The sequence below is a fragment of the Artemia sp. Qi Xiang Cuo genome, chromosome 6 (assembly GCF_049724085.1).
Source record: "Artemia sp. Qi Xiang Cuo chromosome 6, ASM4972408v1, whole genome shotgun sequence".
Classification (NCBI taxonomy): Eukaryota; Metazoa; Arthropoda; class Branchiopoda; order Anostraca; family Artemiidae; genus Artemia; species Artemia sp. Qi Xiang Cuo.
In genome coordinates, this window is record NC_142799.1 from 1251443 (window position 1) to 1269764 (window position 18322).

The following is an 18322-nucleotide window of genomic DNA, read 5'->3' on the forward strand; positions in this document are numbered from 1 at the left end:
TTTCCGCCTAATTGTTTATTAATATATAAGGATATTTCGAAAATTTTTTTTTTTAAGTCTGAACTATTTTATAGATAACTCATCAACTTCCAATAAATAACTGCGTTGGAGGCATTATTCGAATGTTATTCACAAGCTGGCTGCTCGCAACTAGCAGAAAGCTGCCAAACCGACATTCGCAGTAAGACGAGAATTGGTTCAAGATAGAAAGTGAATTCGAGGCCCTAGTAGAAAGTGTTCTTGGATAGTGGTCAGGTCAGGCATATCCATTTCAGGGGGGGGGGGAATAATTGTATCCCCTATATTTTGAAAAAGCCTTTTTTTTTTTTAAATACCCTTCTTACGTTTCAAAAAATAATCTTATTTAAACAAAAAAAAAAAAAAAAAAAAAAAAATCATTGCCTCCCTACATTTTCGTGAAATGGCGACCCTAATAGTGGCTTATAGGTCAAAATTAAAATTATTGAAACTATGTTTTTTAAACAAACTAAAAATGTTACATTTTTTAATATTTTTTAAAAACAACATTATGAAATGAGTAATACTTTTGAACACCTTGCTGGCTCATAGCTGAGATCAACCACTGAGTTTTTTTCGAATTTTGAGTTCGTTTATTTAACAATAAATTTTATTGTCTAAGTTCGTTTATTTAACAGTAAACTTACAACAGCAAAAAAAACGTCAACATAGTCTCCCCCGTAAGGTTCCATTGCCAGGATGTAACAGGAGAAAAAGCAAAAAATACGAAAAAAAGTCTCCTATCTCAAAATTCCCTAGAATCGCAAGCTAGGCAGGAGAGTAGTGCATGATTGCATGATTAGTAGTGCCATTTTACTGCCATGATTGTATTAAGACAATGGACGCATACTCCATTTTCAAACAAATTACTTTTTCAGTCAATTTTTTTCGGTATTTTTGATTAGTCAGTCTTATAAACCAGCTTGCTTTTCCATTATGAAACCTCTGTGGTTCCGTTACGCACGCATTAGTAAAAACATACCATGCTTTTGACGTGACACGATGGAAGAAGAATAAGGGCGATTTGAAGATTGGTGTAAGAAAATCTAAAACTATTGCTATTGTTATTGAATATTCAGGTTTATTTTAAGTTTTCCGATTAGATTATTGGATTAGATAAATAATTGGATTAGGACAATGGAAGCATACTCGATTTTAAAAAAAATTGCTTCTTCAGTCAATTTTCGTGATAATTTCGACTAGTCGGTCTTATAAACCAGCTTGCTTTTCCACTACGGAACCTCTTTGGTTCCATAATTCCCGCATTAGTAAAAACCAATACTTTTGACGTGAGACGATGGGAGATGTATCGGGGCGATTTAAAGACTGGTGTGAGATAATCGGAAATTATTGTTGTTATTATTGAATATTCACGTTTATTTTAAGTTAGTTTTATAGTAGGCCTGCTAATCGACTGTGGGAATAAATATGAAACCCGGGGCAAACTAGTCGAGGAGGTTGGGGTCGTCAGTTCATCATCATCAAAAACCAGTATTGCATATAATTTTAATTCTTTCTCATGAGCGTTTTATAACACTAGCCAAATGGAGAATAAATAGGAAATTTGGGGCAAAACAAATCAAAGAGGTTTGGGTTGTCGTTCATTTTCAGGACGACCCGTATTGCATATCCTTTAATTTATTTCTCGTGACCATTTTAAAACACTAGCCGAATGAAAAATAAATAGGAAATTTGAAGCAAAACAAATCAAAGAGGTTTGGGTTGTCAGTTGATTTTCATGAAAACTAGTACTGTATTATAATTTTTGCTCTCGTGTTCGTTTTCTTACAATCAGCCGAATGGAGGAAATAGGTAAGGAATTTTGGGAAAATTTTCAAAAATTGTCAAAGAGGCCTCGGAAATTAGTTGTATTAAAGCTAGTATTAAAGCTAGTAATGCTCACCTTTCTTTTCCAATGTTTTTCTTTTATGGAATTACCCTAATTGGGATGGAAGTAGCTAATATCTGAGATGATCAAGCAAAACTACTATTTTTCCTGCAAAAACATTCCTTACCGCCATGTTTCCTGACGGAATTTCTTGACCATTGTACTCAAGGAGATCTTGTAGCTCATTTCTGCTCAACTGCTGAAGATTATCACGGAACTTATAAATTAAATCAGACTGTTTCTTCAATATCTCTGATTCTTCTTTTACTTCTTTTGTGCCTTTTTCTGTTGCTCCTTCCTCTACTTTCTTCTTTTTTGGGCCATCTACCCCTTCTGCTATTTCTGGCTTTCTCTTGCTAAAAACATAAAAAGGTAAATTAAATACATAAAATATATGAAAAGGCAAATATAAAAAATGTAATATATATATATATATATATATATATATATATATATATATATATATATATATATATATATATATATATATATTATATATATATATATATATTATATTTTATATGAAAAGGTAAAGTGGAAGAACAATAATGTAATAATTATTTTGTTTTCGATATTTTACTTTCAGGGTTTTTTCCATTTACAACATTCATTAAAATTTAAATTTTAAACACAAGAGAAAGATAAGACACATCTGATCTATCCCAAAGGGTACCAGAAATTGATACATCGGATGGGTTCATTTTTAGGTCAAATTTTAAGCCCCTACGACTACAAAGAGGTTGTCCTTTGAACCAATTTTAAGAGCAGGGTAGGTGGTGCAATCATTTTTTTTTTTTTTTTAGCAAAAGGGAAAATATAATTAACTCACTTTTCAAATGGTCATGGGCAATATCAAAACTGTCAAAATTTGAGTGATAAATTATAATAAATACAAAATTATGGAAAGATCAATTATACAAAAAGAAAAATTATCTGTACTTTCCGACTTTTCTTAAGCCAAGTATAGACAAATCTCGGATCTCCCAACATTTCTGAATTCGTCAATGAATTTAGAGTTGTTTGCAGAAACAGTTTGTCTCTCACGAAGGACATCCTGTATCCCGTTGTTTCAACTTGGTTTAATTTCTCACACTGAAATACCGTCCCCGAATTCATCGTCTGCTTAGAAGAGAAGAAGCCCCAATAGAGCCACAAAGGCCGGACGGGTCTTAAGTCAAATCATAGTCATAAATAAGCGATTCAGATCATAAAATGGCTGAAGATTTTGTGAATTAGATGCATTAAATGCATCTAATCTAAATACTAATATACTGACTGCAGGCCTAGTATTTCACATATTAGGAACTGAAAAAAGAAATATTAAGTTTTAGGGTTAGGAGAAGTTCAAGGGCTTAAACCCACTTTAAAATTACCAGATTTTCTTGAATTTTTATTTTTATTTTCGCATGAAGTCCCTATTTTTTTATTGTTTTGACGAAATTGCTCCTCCATATTTATCAGACGGTTTCACCCTCTTCAGAAAGCTTTTTTTTCCTTTTTACGCATTTATCATGCTTAATACATGTCAGCTTGTAATTAAACTACAGCCGTAAGATCTATTCCACAGTCCCTGGCTGCAGTCGATTGCTTAATCTGTCCACTGGGCGACAACAGAAAAAATAAGCAATTTTTTGAAAATTGCCTACCAATTGCCTTACTTTACTATTTGAACCCAGGTCACAATAGTAGTTTGTAAATCCGAGGTATTTTCGGGGCAAGAAGGTCTGTGATGGCGACGGTCCCAATTTACAAGTCGAACTTAAAACGAAATCAAGTCGAACTTAAAACGAACAGAAACTACCACAAACAGAAGTAGGGCTAACACCCACTATCCCTTCTAAAGACCAGTACTTCATTGGTGCTTTACAGAAAACAATTTTTATCTTGAGCTCTGTATTTTTTTTTTTATTTGTAATAACATCAACAAAAAAAGAAAAAAGACAATCGCGATAATAAACAAGATTACCGAAAAGAAATAATGAAATTTGGTAAACATAACTGCTGAGACATTTCTGAAAGTCTTTACAGTTATGGATTTATTAACATTATACACGAGTATTGTACATTTAAAATAAGTTTTTGGTAAAGCGCGAACAAAGCTCTGTTCTTAGAAAGTATCGAAAGCATTCGCCCTACCCCGGTTTGTGGTAGTTTCTGTTCGTTGTGCGTTTTATTTATTTATTGGTAGTAATTAATACTAGTTTTACGCTTGAAATTGATTTTATACCCGCTCGTCCTACGCTTACTGTAGCTATTTATGTTTCTTTGAAAAACTTTTTGTGGGAAAGTTTTTTAAATCCATTTTTGTTCGTTTTTTAATATCAAACTTAGCCATTCCTTAGATACCGTAGAAATGCCCTATTGGCAACCTTCGATGCACGTGTCTTTTGATTTAGTTCAACACCCCCTGCGACACGCCCTGAAAATTTCAATGTAATACCCATAGCTGTTCTTGGGATATCACATACTATACTATTTTGACAACCTCGATGCACTTAAACTCTTATGAATTAGTTCAATAGTTGTAGTAGTATTAGTAACACTAAGAGTAGAAGCAGAGTCACAGTAAACAACGCAGTAGTAGAAGTCGTAATCGCAAGTAGCCCTAGTCACAGTCGCAAAAAGTCGCATTCTCAAGTAGTCGTAGTAGCAAGTAGTTGCAGTCGCAGTCGCCACTATTTGCAGTCGAAATCGCAAGTTGTCGCAGTCAAAAGTAGTCACAGTTGTAAGTGTAACAGTAGTAGTAATAGTCGTATTAATAGGATCTATAGCAATCGTATTAATCGTAGTAGCAGTCATAATCGCAAGTAGTTACAGTCGCATGTGCAAGTAGTTACAGACGCAGTCGCAAGCAGTCTGAGCTGCATGTTGTTGCAGTCACAATCACAAGTAGTCGCAGTCATGATCGCGAATAGTTGCAGTCGTAAGTGATGTATATTACTACTGTTATTACTACTTGTCATGGTCACCGCTTAGCAATTTTTTGAAAATTGCCTACCAATTGCCAGGAACCAATTGCCTTACTTGCCTACTATTTGAACCCAGGTCACAATAGTAGTTTGTAAATCCGAGGTATTTTCGGGGCAAGAAGGTCTGTGATGGCGACGGTCCCAATTTACAAGTCGAACTTAAAACGAAATCAAGTCGAACTTAAAACGAACAGAAACTACCACAAACAGAAGTAGGGCTAACACCCACTATCCCTTCTAAAGACCAGTACTTCATTGGTGCTTTACAGAAAACAATTTTTATCTTGAGCTCTGTATTTTTTTTTTATTTGTAATAACATCAACAAAAAAAGAAAAAAGACAATCGCGATAATAAACAAGATTACCGAAAAGAAATAATGAAATTTGGTAAACATAACTGCTGAGACATTTCTGAAAGTCTTTACAGTTATGGATTTATTAACATTATACACGAGTATTGTACATTTAAAATAAGTTTTTGGTAAAGCGCGAACAAAGCTCTGTTCTTAGAAAGTATCGAAAGCATTCGCCCTACCCCGGTTTGTGGTAGTTTCTGTTCGTTGTACGTTTTATTTATTTATTGGTAGTAATTAATACTCGTTTTACGCTTGAAATTGATTTTATACCCGCTCGTCCTACGCTTACTGTAGCTATTTATGTTTCTTTGAAAAACTTTTTGTGGGAAAGTTTTTTAAATCCATTTTTGTTCGTTTTTTAATATCAAACTTAGCCATTCCTTAGATACCGTAGAAATGCCCTATTGGCAACCTTCGATGCACGTGTCTTTTGATTTAGTTCAACACCCCCTGCGACACGCCCTGAAAATTTCAATGTAATACCCATAGCTGTTCTTGGGATATCACATACTATACTATTTTGACAACCTCGATGCACTTAAACTCTTATGAATTAGTTCAATAGTTGTAGTAGTATTAGTAACACTAAGAGTAGAAGCAGAGTCACAGTAAACAACGCAGTAGTAGAAGTCGTAATCGCAAGTAGCCCTAGTCACAGTCGCAAAAAGTCGCATTCTCAAGTAGTCGTAGTAGCAAGTAGTTGCAGTCGCAGTCGCCACTATTTGCAGTCGAAATCGCAAGTTGTCGCAGTCAAAAGTAGTCACAGTTGTAAGTGTAACAGTAGTAGTAATAGTCGTATTAATAGGATCTATAGCAATCGTATTAATTGTAGTAGCAGTCATAATCGCAAGTAGTTACAGTCGCATGTGCAAGTAGTTACAGACGCAGTCGCAAGCAGTCTGAACTGCATGTTGTTGCAGTCGCAATCACAAGTAGTCGCAGTCATGATCGCGAATAGTTGCAGTCGTAAGTGATGTATATTACTACTGTTATTACTACTTGTCATGGTCACCGCTTACTTACAGTGCGTTACCAAGAACAAATTGAAAAACCATCTTGTAACGTTTATTGGATAAAAAAAAAACGAATAAAAATTAGTTTACAAAAATTTAAGTTTCTCTTAAGGAAGTAAAGAGCGAAGTTGAAACTTAAAACGAAAAAAAAAATACTGGAATTGTAGACTATGCAACATATATAAAACTAACTCGAATAAACCTACTCATAAAATTTCCTTAAAGCTCAGCTTGTTTTTTTTAGAGGATTATAGCCATAAAATAAGATTTATTGATATAATGGCCAGTACGACTATTAAAAGCCTTGTATCTTGATATGTTATTTTCTGTAAGCTATTCGTGGACCTTTCTGCTCCTAAGGGAACAGCCTGTTCTTTGTGTTGGCTTTATGTTCTCTGCAAAACGCTAGTTTTTAGAATTCTACTGATATAGGGAAATATCACGAGTTAGTTTATGTCACCTAGTTTATAGAAGTTTTTCGCATAATCTATAGATATATAGATTATAGATGTATGAAATTTAGATGTACTTCACATAATAGGGAAATATCACAAGTCAGTTTATGTCACCTAGTTTATAGAAGTTTTTCGCATAATCTATAGATATATAGATTATAGATGTATGAAAGTTATATGTATTTCACATAGTAGGGAAATATCACAAGTCAGTTTATGTCACCTAGTTTATAGAAGTTTTTCGCATAATCTATAGATATATAGATTATAGATGTATGAAAGTTATATGTATTTCACATAGTAGGGAAATATCACAAGTCAGTTTATGTCACCTAGTTTATAGAAGTTTTTCGCATAATCTATAGATATATAGATTATAGATGTATGAAAGTTATAATAGATGTATGAAATTTAGATGTACTTCACATAATAGGGAAATATCACAAGTCAGTTTATGTCACCTAGTTTATAGAAGTTTTTCGCATAATCTATAGATATATAGATTATAGATGTGCAAAGTCGTATTAATAGGATCTATAGCAATCGTATTAATCGTAGTAGCAGTCATAATCGCAAGTAGTTACAGTCGCATGTGCAAGTAGTTACAGACGCAGTCGCAAGCAGTCTGAACTGCATGTTGTTGCAGTCGCAATCACAAGTAGTCGCAGTCATGATCGCGAATAGTTGCAGTCGTAAGTGATGTATATTACTACTGTTATTACTACTTGTCATGGTCACCGCTTACTTACAGTGCGTTACCAAGAACAAATTGAAAAACCTTCTTGTAACGTTTATTGGATAAAAAAACGAATAAAAATTAGTTTACAAAAATTTAAGTTTCTCTTAAGGAAGTAAAGAGCGAAGTTGAAACTTAAAACGAAAAAAAAAATACTGTATGAATAGATACAGTGTATGATAGATAAAGTGAATAGAAATAGATGTATGAAAGTTATATGTATTTCACATAATAGGGATATATCACAAGTCAGTTTATATCACCTAGTTTATAGATGTTTTTTCTTTTTCGCACCATCTCCAAAGCAATCATTTTTGTTCGTTTTTTTAGTTTTGACTTCGCTCTTTACCTCTGTAAGAAAAGCTGTTTTTATATGAATTTTAGTGAAACGGTAATCTAAAAAAATTGATTTGATGTCATCTGGAGCTCTAGGGATTGGCAGTATTCTTCCATCACTTTCACCCCCTAAAAAGTGTAGTAAAACATCAATATCCGATAAACGAACCCTCCTGAATTTTTAAGATCGTCCGTTGTGTGTAGCAGACAGGAAAAAGAGATATACATGGTATATCTCTTTTTCATAGACATACATGGTATATCAGAGATATACACGCTATTGCGCTGACTTGGTAAAGAAATTTGCTTAGTAAAGATTTGCTAAAGCTTAGAGCTACAGTTGGGAAGCTTTCTTTGCAAAGCATACCATATATCAAATAAGTAACGAAATCTAACCTAGCCTAGGTACCTTCCCCCCCCCTCCCTAAACCCCAAAAAACAACAGTCTAAATATTGTAAACGCAATGAAAACTACTCTTTGCATTCCAATTCTTAATAGCGGTGTCTTGAAATAACCAGTCTGGCGGGTATCTGTCCAGGTATCTGTAGCATCTCCAGTTTGACATTCCATATATAGTATATAAAAGAGTATGTTTAATGCACTTGTACCGGTACTTGTGTATTATATGGTACACAATCTAGAAGTGAAGTTAATCCTAATGAAATATACCAAAATACGATGAAAATGCAATACTTTAGTAACAAAATTATGAAAATTACAACAATCAATACTACTGTTCTTTTATCTGTAAAAAACGCGTCGGGAAAAGCAAAGCTCAGATAGCCATTACCTGGCAATTGCCTATCTGACGCTGTACAACAAGGGGTTTCTCACTCCAGGAACTATATTTAAACTTTAGTTTTTTGGGGTTTAGGGGGGGAAAAGGGGTATTTGTGCATTATGCGAGCCCACCGCTATAGACTGTATCAAGGAAACCAGTCACGAAACCCGTCAAACGGGCTATTTGCAAGAGACCACTATAGATAAATGATTGCAAAGCCATGGTTTCTCAAAGAGTTACAATATTTAAATGATTGTTTTATTGGTAAAATTCCACTTTAGCTACTTCTGGCTATCTTGGATAGGGGTTAGGTTAGGAAAATGAAACTTCCAGGGATGGGACAACAGGCTAAAGCATGTCCCGGGAAGGTATTTTGAGGTACCTACCTCACTACTTCTCTCTCTAGAGGGTCCTGAAATTTGCCTACATGATAGGTCTACCTATTGAAATTTTGACAAAACAACATTTACCTTAATTTTCAGTTATCAGTTTCTTTTACTCTGGCTTTAGTTCTGAAAATGCAATTCATGTTATTTGAGTAGAATTTTAATCCATATCAATGTTTTTTTTTTCAAAATTTAGAAAATTTATTTGCATATCTTTAAGCCCTTATAAATTGGGATTGAGCAAAGTTGTGAAGCTGAAAACAATTTTGTTATACTTCATTTAAGCACAAGATCGATTTTGCAAGGGTTCACTTTCATAACATGCAAATTTTTAAAGGTCATAAAAGGTCAGGAACCTCTAGAGGCAGAAGGGGTGGAGGTAGGTACTTCAAAATACCTTCCCAGGACATATTTTGGCCTGTAGACCAATCCATGAAAGTTCCATTTTCCTAACCTAGCCCCTTTGTAAGATGACCAAAAATTAGCATAAGAAGAATTTTACCGTTTTGGGGGTTTAGGGGGGAAGGTACCTAGGTTAGGTTACGTATGTAATATATGCTAAGCTGTATCCCCCCCCCATGTGCAAATATATAGCCCAAATTTGTTTATAAACTATTATATATTCATCCTATTTTATTTTATTTCAAAAGCATTAACCAAACTTGACTTCTTCACGGTGCCCGCATAATGCACCAGTACCGAAAAAGGTACCTAGGTTAGGTTAGGTCACGTATTTAATACATGCTATGCTTTATCCATGCAATTTTAAAAATTTATCCATGCAAATTTTTTAAGGTCGTCAAAGGTCAGGACCCTCTAGAGGGAGAAGGGGTGGAGGTAGGAACTTCAAAATACCTTCCCAGGACATATTTTAGCCTGTAGACCCATCCCTGAAAGTTTCATTTTCTTAACCTAGCCCCTTTCTAAGATGACCAAAAGTAGCTAAAGTAGAATTTTACCGTTTTTGGGGTTCAGGGGGGGGGGGAGAAAAACGAGCAAAAATGGGGCTTTTAAAGCCAAATGAAAATACTGAAAAAACACAAGGGAGGCGTTTGTTCTCTCGAAATATTCGCTTTGTTATATATTTTCAGTATTTTCATTTGGCCTTTAAAAACCCCAGTTTTGCTCGTTTTTTTTTTATGTTATGTCAGGCCAATCTGGTTTAAGAAATTATCTTTAGGGGGGAGGTACCTAGGTTAGGTTAACCAAACTTGACTTCTTCACGGTGCCCGCATAATGCAGCAGTACCGAAAAAAGGTACCTAGGTTAGGTTAGGTCACGTATTTAATATATGCTATGCTTTATCAACACCCCCCCCCCCCACCCTTGATGTGCAAATATATAGTCGAAATTTGTTTCTAAACTATTATATTTTTATTCTAATGTTTTATTTCATTAGCAATAACCAAATTTCAATTCTTGCATGTTTTACAGATAATAGAACAGTACCCAAAGAATTATACTACGGGGGCCGCACAGAACGCATTACATTAAATACCTAATATAACCTAACCCAGAGTGGTGTGATTTCGTCAAAATCCTGGGAGAGGGGGGGCAAAGTTGGAGCCAATTCTCCCAAGTCAAGTGAAAATGACAGTGAAAACTGAAAAATGAGCCATATATTACGATAAAGGCAAATATATACTAAAGAAAACTGACCTGTTTCTCTAGATACTTGAATTATGCAGGCTTATCTTAATTTTGACAATATTTTGTGCAGAAACTATATTTCAGCTGTGGGGCAAACTGAGAACGGGAAGAGGGGAAAACCTGGGTCTGGAGGGGGCAGTTGCCCCCCCCCCTGACCCATAGCAAATTACACCCTGCTAACCCAACCAAAATATCATCTCTATACATTAAATGTTTAAAAAAATATTCCTACAACGTAGATTTTAACTGAACCTAAGCTAATTTTCTTCAGATACTGACAGGTATAAACCGGTTATTGTCTGATCTGTAGATCGAAACTCTCCGAGTGTGTACCATATAATACACAAGTATCGACATTTATTTTGATTGTGATAAAAATGGAAGGGAACATGATAATATGATTAATAGAAACATGCTGCATATTATAAAGTAAGAATTAACTTAGGGGTGAAGAGCTTAAAAGGATCAGTCAAACTATGCGACTTATTACCAGTGAATATTTTAAGCAGCCCACATGTATGTAAATGCGAATGGAATTAATACAGAATTGAAAAGGAAATTGGAAAGAGAGATTAGTTAAATACACAGGATGCCCCCTTGGCTCTCAAGGTAACCCCGAAGTGTAATATGTATGTCTTCCCTCCTCCAGATGACCGTAAATATATAAAACTGGAATGGTCTGACAGACATGGTTCGTTGCTGGCAAACCAATCCTATCTTCCCTCCCCGAACAAAAACAAATGCTGGTAAAATTCTACTTTAGCTACTTTTGGCTATCTTGGGAAGGGGTTAGGTTAGGACAATGAGACTTTCAGGGATGGGTCTACAGGCTAAAGTATGTCCCGGGAAGGTATTTTGAAGTACCTACCTCCACTCCTTCTCCCTCTAAAGGGTCATGAAATTTGCCTACATGACAGGTCTATACCCATTGAAATTTTGACAAAACAACATTTTACCTTAATTTTCAGTTATCAGTTTCTTTTTCTCTGGCTTTAGCTCTGAAAATGCAATTTCAGTTATTTGAGCAGAATTTTAAGACATATAAATAGTTTATTTTCAAAATTTAGGAAATGTATTTGCATATCTTTAAAACCTTATAAATTGGGATTGAGCAAAGTTGTGAAGCTGAAAACAATTTTATTGTACTTCATTTAAGCAGAAGATCTATTTTGCAAGGTTTCACTTCTATACCTCACATATTTTTAAAGGTCATCAAAGGTCAGGACCCTCTAGAGGGAGAAGGAGTGGAGGTGAGTACTTCAAAATATCTTCCCAGGACATACTTTAGCCTGTAGACCCATCCCTGAAAGTTTCATTTTCTTAACCTAACCCCTTTCCAAGATAGTCAAAAGTAACTAAAGTAGAATTTTACCCAAATGCTCACAGACTATTCTAAAAATAGTTGATTTTACAAAAAAATAAAAAGCTTGTTCTATGCCTTATTCAAAACGTGATACCTCAAAATTCGAACCATTTTAGCTTAGAACCTATCATAAAACTACCGGTGTAACGTAGAGCAGAGACGAAAGTTGTAATACGCAACTTCAACGATTGCATCTTATTTTCATTGAATAATCGCAATCTAAGCGTACTGATTGAACTTGTTTCGTTTCATGCTGACAGGCGGCAAATAGACAAAGCACAGTAAAAACTGTAACAAATCTTTCTTTGGAAATGATACGTTGTAGGAATATAGGATACCCAAATACAAGGGCTCGGAAAACAATTTTCCCAAGAAGGCGAGTCTGTTGAATATTTTCCAGGCTTGAGGTGGAGGGGGGTTAAGGTTCAAAAAAAGTTTTCCCAAAGAGGTCAGGATTTCTGGGGAAACGAGCTGACCGACAACACCATCCGGTACATGTGCATAATATGGTACCCACAAAAGAAATCAAGTTTGGTTAATGCTAATAAAAAAAAAAATAGGATGAATATATATAGTTTAGAAACAAATTTGGCCTATATATTTGCACATTAGGGGGTGGGGGTAAAGCATAGAATATATTAAATACGTAACCTAACCTAACCTAGGTACCTTCCCCCCCCCCTAAACCCTCCAAAAAACAGCAGTTTAAATATTGTAAACACAATGAAAACCACGGTTTGCATTCCATTTCTCTATTGCAAATACCCCTTTGGCGGGTTTCGTGTCTGGTTTCCTTGATACAGTTATAGCGGTGGGTACCAGATAGTGCACAAGTGCCCACCTGCCCTTCCCTCTGGGCGCCTTTGCCCCTACCTGACGGCGCTATCAGTCTCCTGCCAACAAATATCTGGCGTAATCGTTTTAATCATATTGCAAATAAATAAAAACAGGTGTTTGAAATATTTGCCAAGTTCCACAGGAATGTGGTCAAATTTTATATTTGGACCTTGCCCAAAAAAGGGGGGTACATTTAACCCATAAAAGATCTTAAGTCGAACTGGCCAGTCATGACAAAGAAAGAAAACTCAATGAAGAAAACAAACAAAACGAGACTACGGACAGGAGAGAAAAGATACAAAAAAAATACGACGCGGATATTTCGCCTAAACAAAACGAGGCGTCTTCAGGGCAAAAGAAACAAAGATTAAAAAACTAAAACACATAAGAACCAATCACCAATAGATATAGATAGATCGTGTATTATACCACCAAAACTAAAATCATAGGCAGCGCAATAGCGCTGCCTAAGTAAAGAACGATGTTGCCACAATGTTTTTTTTTCTCCATACCCGGGCACTTCGTATCGAAGGAGTTGTCGTAGAAACTTCAAAAAGTGCTCATTCGATTGGAAATTGGAGTGGCTAGTGCCCTTTTTAATAGTCGAAAGTGATCGGAGGGCAACTATCCTCCCCCACGCCCATCATTCCCCCAAACACATCCGAACAAAATTTTGAGATAGCTATTTTGTTCAGCGTAGTTGATCTCCAGATAGAAAATATGTTTTTTGAGGAGGACACTCCCCCACAACCCTCGGGGCAAGGGTTTTAAGTTATGCCCTGAGCGCATATAAGAACGATGTTGGCACAATGTACTCTTTATTAATTTTTTTTCCTTTAAAGTAGGGCACTTCGTATCGAAGAACTTGTCGTAGAAACTTCGAAAAGGGCTCATTCAATCGGAAATTCGAGTGGCTTGTGCCCTTTTTAATAGTCGAAATTGATTGGAAGGCAATTAACACCCCTTCCACGCCCACCATTTCCCGAAACACATCCAATCAAAATTTTGAGATAGCTATTTTGTTCAGCGTAGTTGAGTTCCAGATTGAAATTATGTTTTTGAGGAGGACACTCCCCCACAGCCTTCAGGGCAAGGGTTGTAAGTTCTGCCCTGGGGGCATATATGGTTTTCATAGAAGGCGTTGTCGTAGAAGCTTCAAAACAGGCTCATTCGATTGGAAATTCAAAGGGCTAGTGCCTTTTTTAATAGTCGAAAGTGATTGGAGGGCACCTCGCCCCCCCCCACGCCCATCCCTTCCCCAAATACATCCAATCAAAATTTTGAGATAGTCCTTTTATTCAACTTAGTTGTCTTCCAGATAGAAAATATGTTTTTGAGGAGGACACTCCCCCACAACCCTAAGGGCAAGGATTTTAAGTTATGCCCTGTGGGCATATAAGAACGATGTTGGCAAAATGTATTATTTATTATTTTTTCCTTTAGAGCAGGGCATTTCGTATGGAAGAAATTGTCATAGAAGCTTCTAAAAGAAATCATTTAATTGGAAATTGGAGTGGCTTGTACCCTTTTTAATAGTCGAAAGTGATTGGAAGTGATTGGAACACCCCTTGCAGGCCCACCATTTCCCGAAACATCCAATCAAAATTTTGAGATAGCCATGTTGTTCAGCGTAGTTGATTTCAAGATAGAAATTATGTTTTTGAGGAGGACCCTCCCCCACAGCCTTCAGGGCAACGGTTGTAAGTAATACCCTTGGGGGCATATAAGGTTTTTACAGAAGGCATTGTCGTAGAAACTTCAAAAAAGGCTCATTCGATTGGAAGTTCAAAGGGCTAGTGCCCTTTTCAATAGTCGAAAGTGATTGGAGGGCAACTACCCCCCTCTCATGCCCACCTTTTCCCAAACACATCCACTCAAACGTTTGAGATAGCCATTTCATTCAACGTAATTTTAAGTTCTGTAAATTAGGTCTTTGAGGATGACAACCCCCCCCCTCAAAACCCTCAGGGTAAGGGTTGTAAGTAATGCCCCGGGGGCGTATAAGATTCTTCTAGAAAGCGTTGTCGTAGAAACTTCAAAAAGGGCTCACTCGTTAGGAAATTGAAAGGGCTAGTACCTTTTTTAATAGTCTAAAGGGTTTGAAGGGCAACTAACCCCCCTCTCACATCCACCATTCCCCAAAACACATCCAACAAAATTTTCAGATAGCCAGTTTGTTCAACGTTGCAGAAATTTCTGGAAATTAGGTCTTTTAGGATAATAACCCCATCAGAGCCCTCAGTATAAGGGTTGTAAGTTAAGCCCTGGGGGCATATAAGGTTTATATAGAAAATTGTTGTAGAAACTTTATAAAGAGCTTATTTGATTGGAAATTGAAGTTGCCTTTTTTAAAAGTCGAAAGTGAGCGGAGAGTAGTTAACCCCCCTCTCACACCCACCATTTCCCCAAAAACATTAAATCAAGGATTACAGATAGCCATTTTGTTCAACGTATTTGAAAGTTCTGGAAATTATCTATTTAAAGATGAAAAACCCCCCAGAGCCCCCAGGCCAAAGGTTGTAAGTTATGCCCTGGGGGCATATAAGGTTTTTATAGATAGAGTTGTCGTAAAAACTTCAAAAGCGGCTCATTCAACTGGAAATTGAGAAGGCTACTGTCCCTTTTAATAGTTGAAAGTGATTGGAGGGTAACTAACCCCCCTGTCACACCCACCATTACCCCAAACACATTCAATCAAAATTTTGAGATTGCTATTTTGTTCAACGTTGCAGAAAGTTCTGGAAATTAGGTCTTTCAGGATGACAACCCCCCCCCCCCAAAGCCATCAGGGCAAGGGTTGTAAGTTATGCCCTGGGGGCATATAAGGTTTTTATTGAAAGTGTTGTCGTAGAAACTTCAAAAGGACTCATTTAATTGGAAATTGAAAGGGATAGCGCCTTTTTTAATAGTTGAAAATGATTGGAGAGCGACTAAAGCCCCTCTCACGCCCACCAGTTTCCCAGACACTTCCGATCAAAATTTTGAGATAACCATTTTGTTTAAGGTAGTTGAAAGTTCTGGAAATTAGGTCTTAGAGGATGACAACTACCCTCACAGCCCTTAGGGTAAGGGTTGTAATTTATACCCTGGGGGCATATAAGGTGTTTATAAAAAGCGTTGTCGTAGAAACTCAAAAAGGGCTCATTCGATTGAAAATCGAAAGGCCTTGTGACCTTTTTAACAGTCGAAAGTTATTGGAAGGATTGATGTTTTTATAGTAAAGATCGATGTGGGTATAATGTATTATTTTGTTGTTGTTGTTGCTGTTTAGACCAGGGCACTTCGTATCGAAGGAGTTGTCGTAGGAACTTCGAAATGGGCTCATTTGATTGAAAATAGAAAGGGCTGATGCCCTTTTTAATAGTCGAAAGTGATTGGAGGGAAACTAATCCCCCTCCCATGCCCACCCTCCCATTTGCCTTTATGTTTAAAAGCTAAATGTTGCCTTAAGATTAAATCAAAATGCACAGTGTTAATGCTAATTCCCAATAAGGCATCCCAGCAGTATCCCTAAAACGACTGAGGGTATTATGTTCAAACTTTTGGGGCTTCTTCTGCTCTTAAAATTTAATCAAATCGAAATAGCGTAAGTGTATCCAAGCTATCAAAGAAAGTAAACAGATTTTTTTGCGAATGGTATCAAGTTTTCCATTTCAGGTCAGCTATAGGAGATATGAAAATAAATTACACACTACTATTTGTGACCAGATTTCTAAAAGGGTGTATGTTGTTAAAAATTGCTGAAAATTTTTCTCCAGCATACAAATAGCAGGCCAGACTATAAATTCTTAAAAAAAAAACGTAAAGATTTAAAGTATAATTTTCTTTTTCCCTGAAAAGACTATGTCAATAAAACGAACAGAAATTAATTAAAAAAACTTTTTCACAAAATAAGTTTTTCAAAGAAAAGTAAAGAACTCCATTAAACAAAAAATGAGCAAAAATAAAATCAAATAATCTACCAAGCGTCAAACTACCACAAATCAGCATCTATAAATAAATCAAACCCAAAGCCAACAGAAATTACAATAAATACCCGAGACAAACACAAAACGACCAGAAATTAACATAAGTTGGGCTCAAAACCCCTATGCCTTCCCAAGGCCAGAACATAATTTGCACTTTACTAAAAAAAAAATACAAGTGAATGTGCATTGTCAGTTTAATATACATGTACTGATATTTAGTAATCAAAATGTTGATATTATTTGATTTATTAAAGTTATAAAATTAAAAACATTTATATTTTATTCAGTAAAGCGCAAATTATGTTCTGGCCTTGGGAAGCCATAGGGGTTTCGAGCCCAACTTATGTTAATTTCTGTTTGTTTTGTTTTTTTCGGTTTTTTTTCGTAGGGGGGGGGGAATTTTGGTACTTGTGTATTATGCACCACTCACTTAAGTTTACGCTGTGTAAAATTCGAGAGCACACCAGTTTTTTCGTTAGTTTCTTCGTTACTTTAGAAATAAATTTGGGCTATAGATTTGCATATTAGGCGGTGGGGTAAAGTATAGCGCGTCTGCATGCAAAATGTGTTTGATACAAGTATTCTGCATTTTGCATTGAGAAGTATATTTTAAAGCCAAATATACGGCCATGAACACAGTAAAATAACATAAATGAAAGGCACATATAATATAGACTTTGATCATAGATCATCATAAAACACTTAAATGAAACAAGACATTAACCTAATAATAGTGCTTAATGCTTGGAAAAACGACCATTGAGAAAAAACCACTTAACACTTGAAAAAAAAAACACTTAATGAAACATTACATTTACTTTATGCTGGGATTTTTTTCAGGGAGGGGGGGGGGGGTTAATCGCTGGCCACCGAGAAAATTTGCCTGATTTTCGAAAAAGGGGAAACACTCCCGAAAAGTCAAGGAATCCAGATGAAACTCACACCATCAGATTCAGCATATTCGAGAACCCTTCTGCTCCCATCTGCAAAAATGTTAAATTTTGTCTTTTTGCCAGAAGAAAGATCACAGAAGCGCATTTATTTGTTTGTTTTTTCCCCAGGGGTGATCGTATCGAACCAATAGTCCTAGAATATCGGGAAAAGGCTCATTCGAACAAAAAATTAGAAGTTCTAGTGCCCTTTTTAAGTGACCAAAAAGATTGGAGGACAACCAGCCTAGACCCCGGCACCACACCGGCGCATCGACCGAACGCCGCCTACGAGAGGCTCAGTTGACCGCCACCAAAGTGTCGCAACGTCGCCGGAACGCCGCATACACGCCGCCGCCGGCAGAGGAGGTGACGTTTGGCTGACATTGAATTAATTTTGCGGCAATTCTTTATTGCGTCAACCGCAAAGTCAGAGCTTTTCTTTCCTCGTGAGGTTGAGTATTTCGATTTTTCCTGATTAGAAATCAAGCAGGGCTTGCACTATCCCTGAATTTTCAGGGACTTCTCCAAAAATCGTCCAATTACGGTGCCACCCCTAGTGATTTATCACTAGTGACTATCCCTGCCAAATATTACTTGTATACCATATTCCTTCTTTACTCTCTTGTTCGTTAA

The 18322-nt window shown here is 36.2% G+C and overlaps 1 protein-coding gene across 1 annotated transcript in view; it reads right to left on the reverse strand.

Annotated features, from left to right (window-relative positions):
- Parp1 (Poly-(ADP-ribose) polymerase) overlaps nt 1-18322 on the reverse strand; it is a 142362-nt gene that overhangs the window by 99370 nt on the left and 24670 nt on the right. The window contains exon 4 of the mRNA XM_089090451.1: nt 2034-2262. Coding sequence (XP_088946577.1) covers nt 2034-2262 — 229 coding nt within the window. The remainder of the gene's footprint in view (nt 1-2033; nt 2263-18322) is intronic.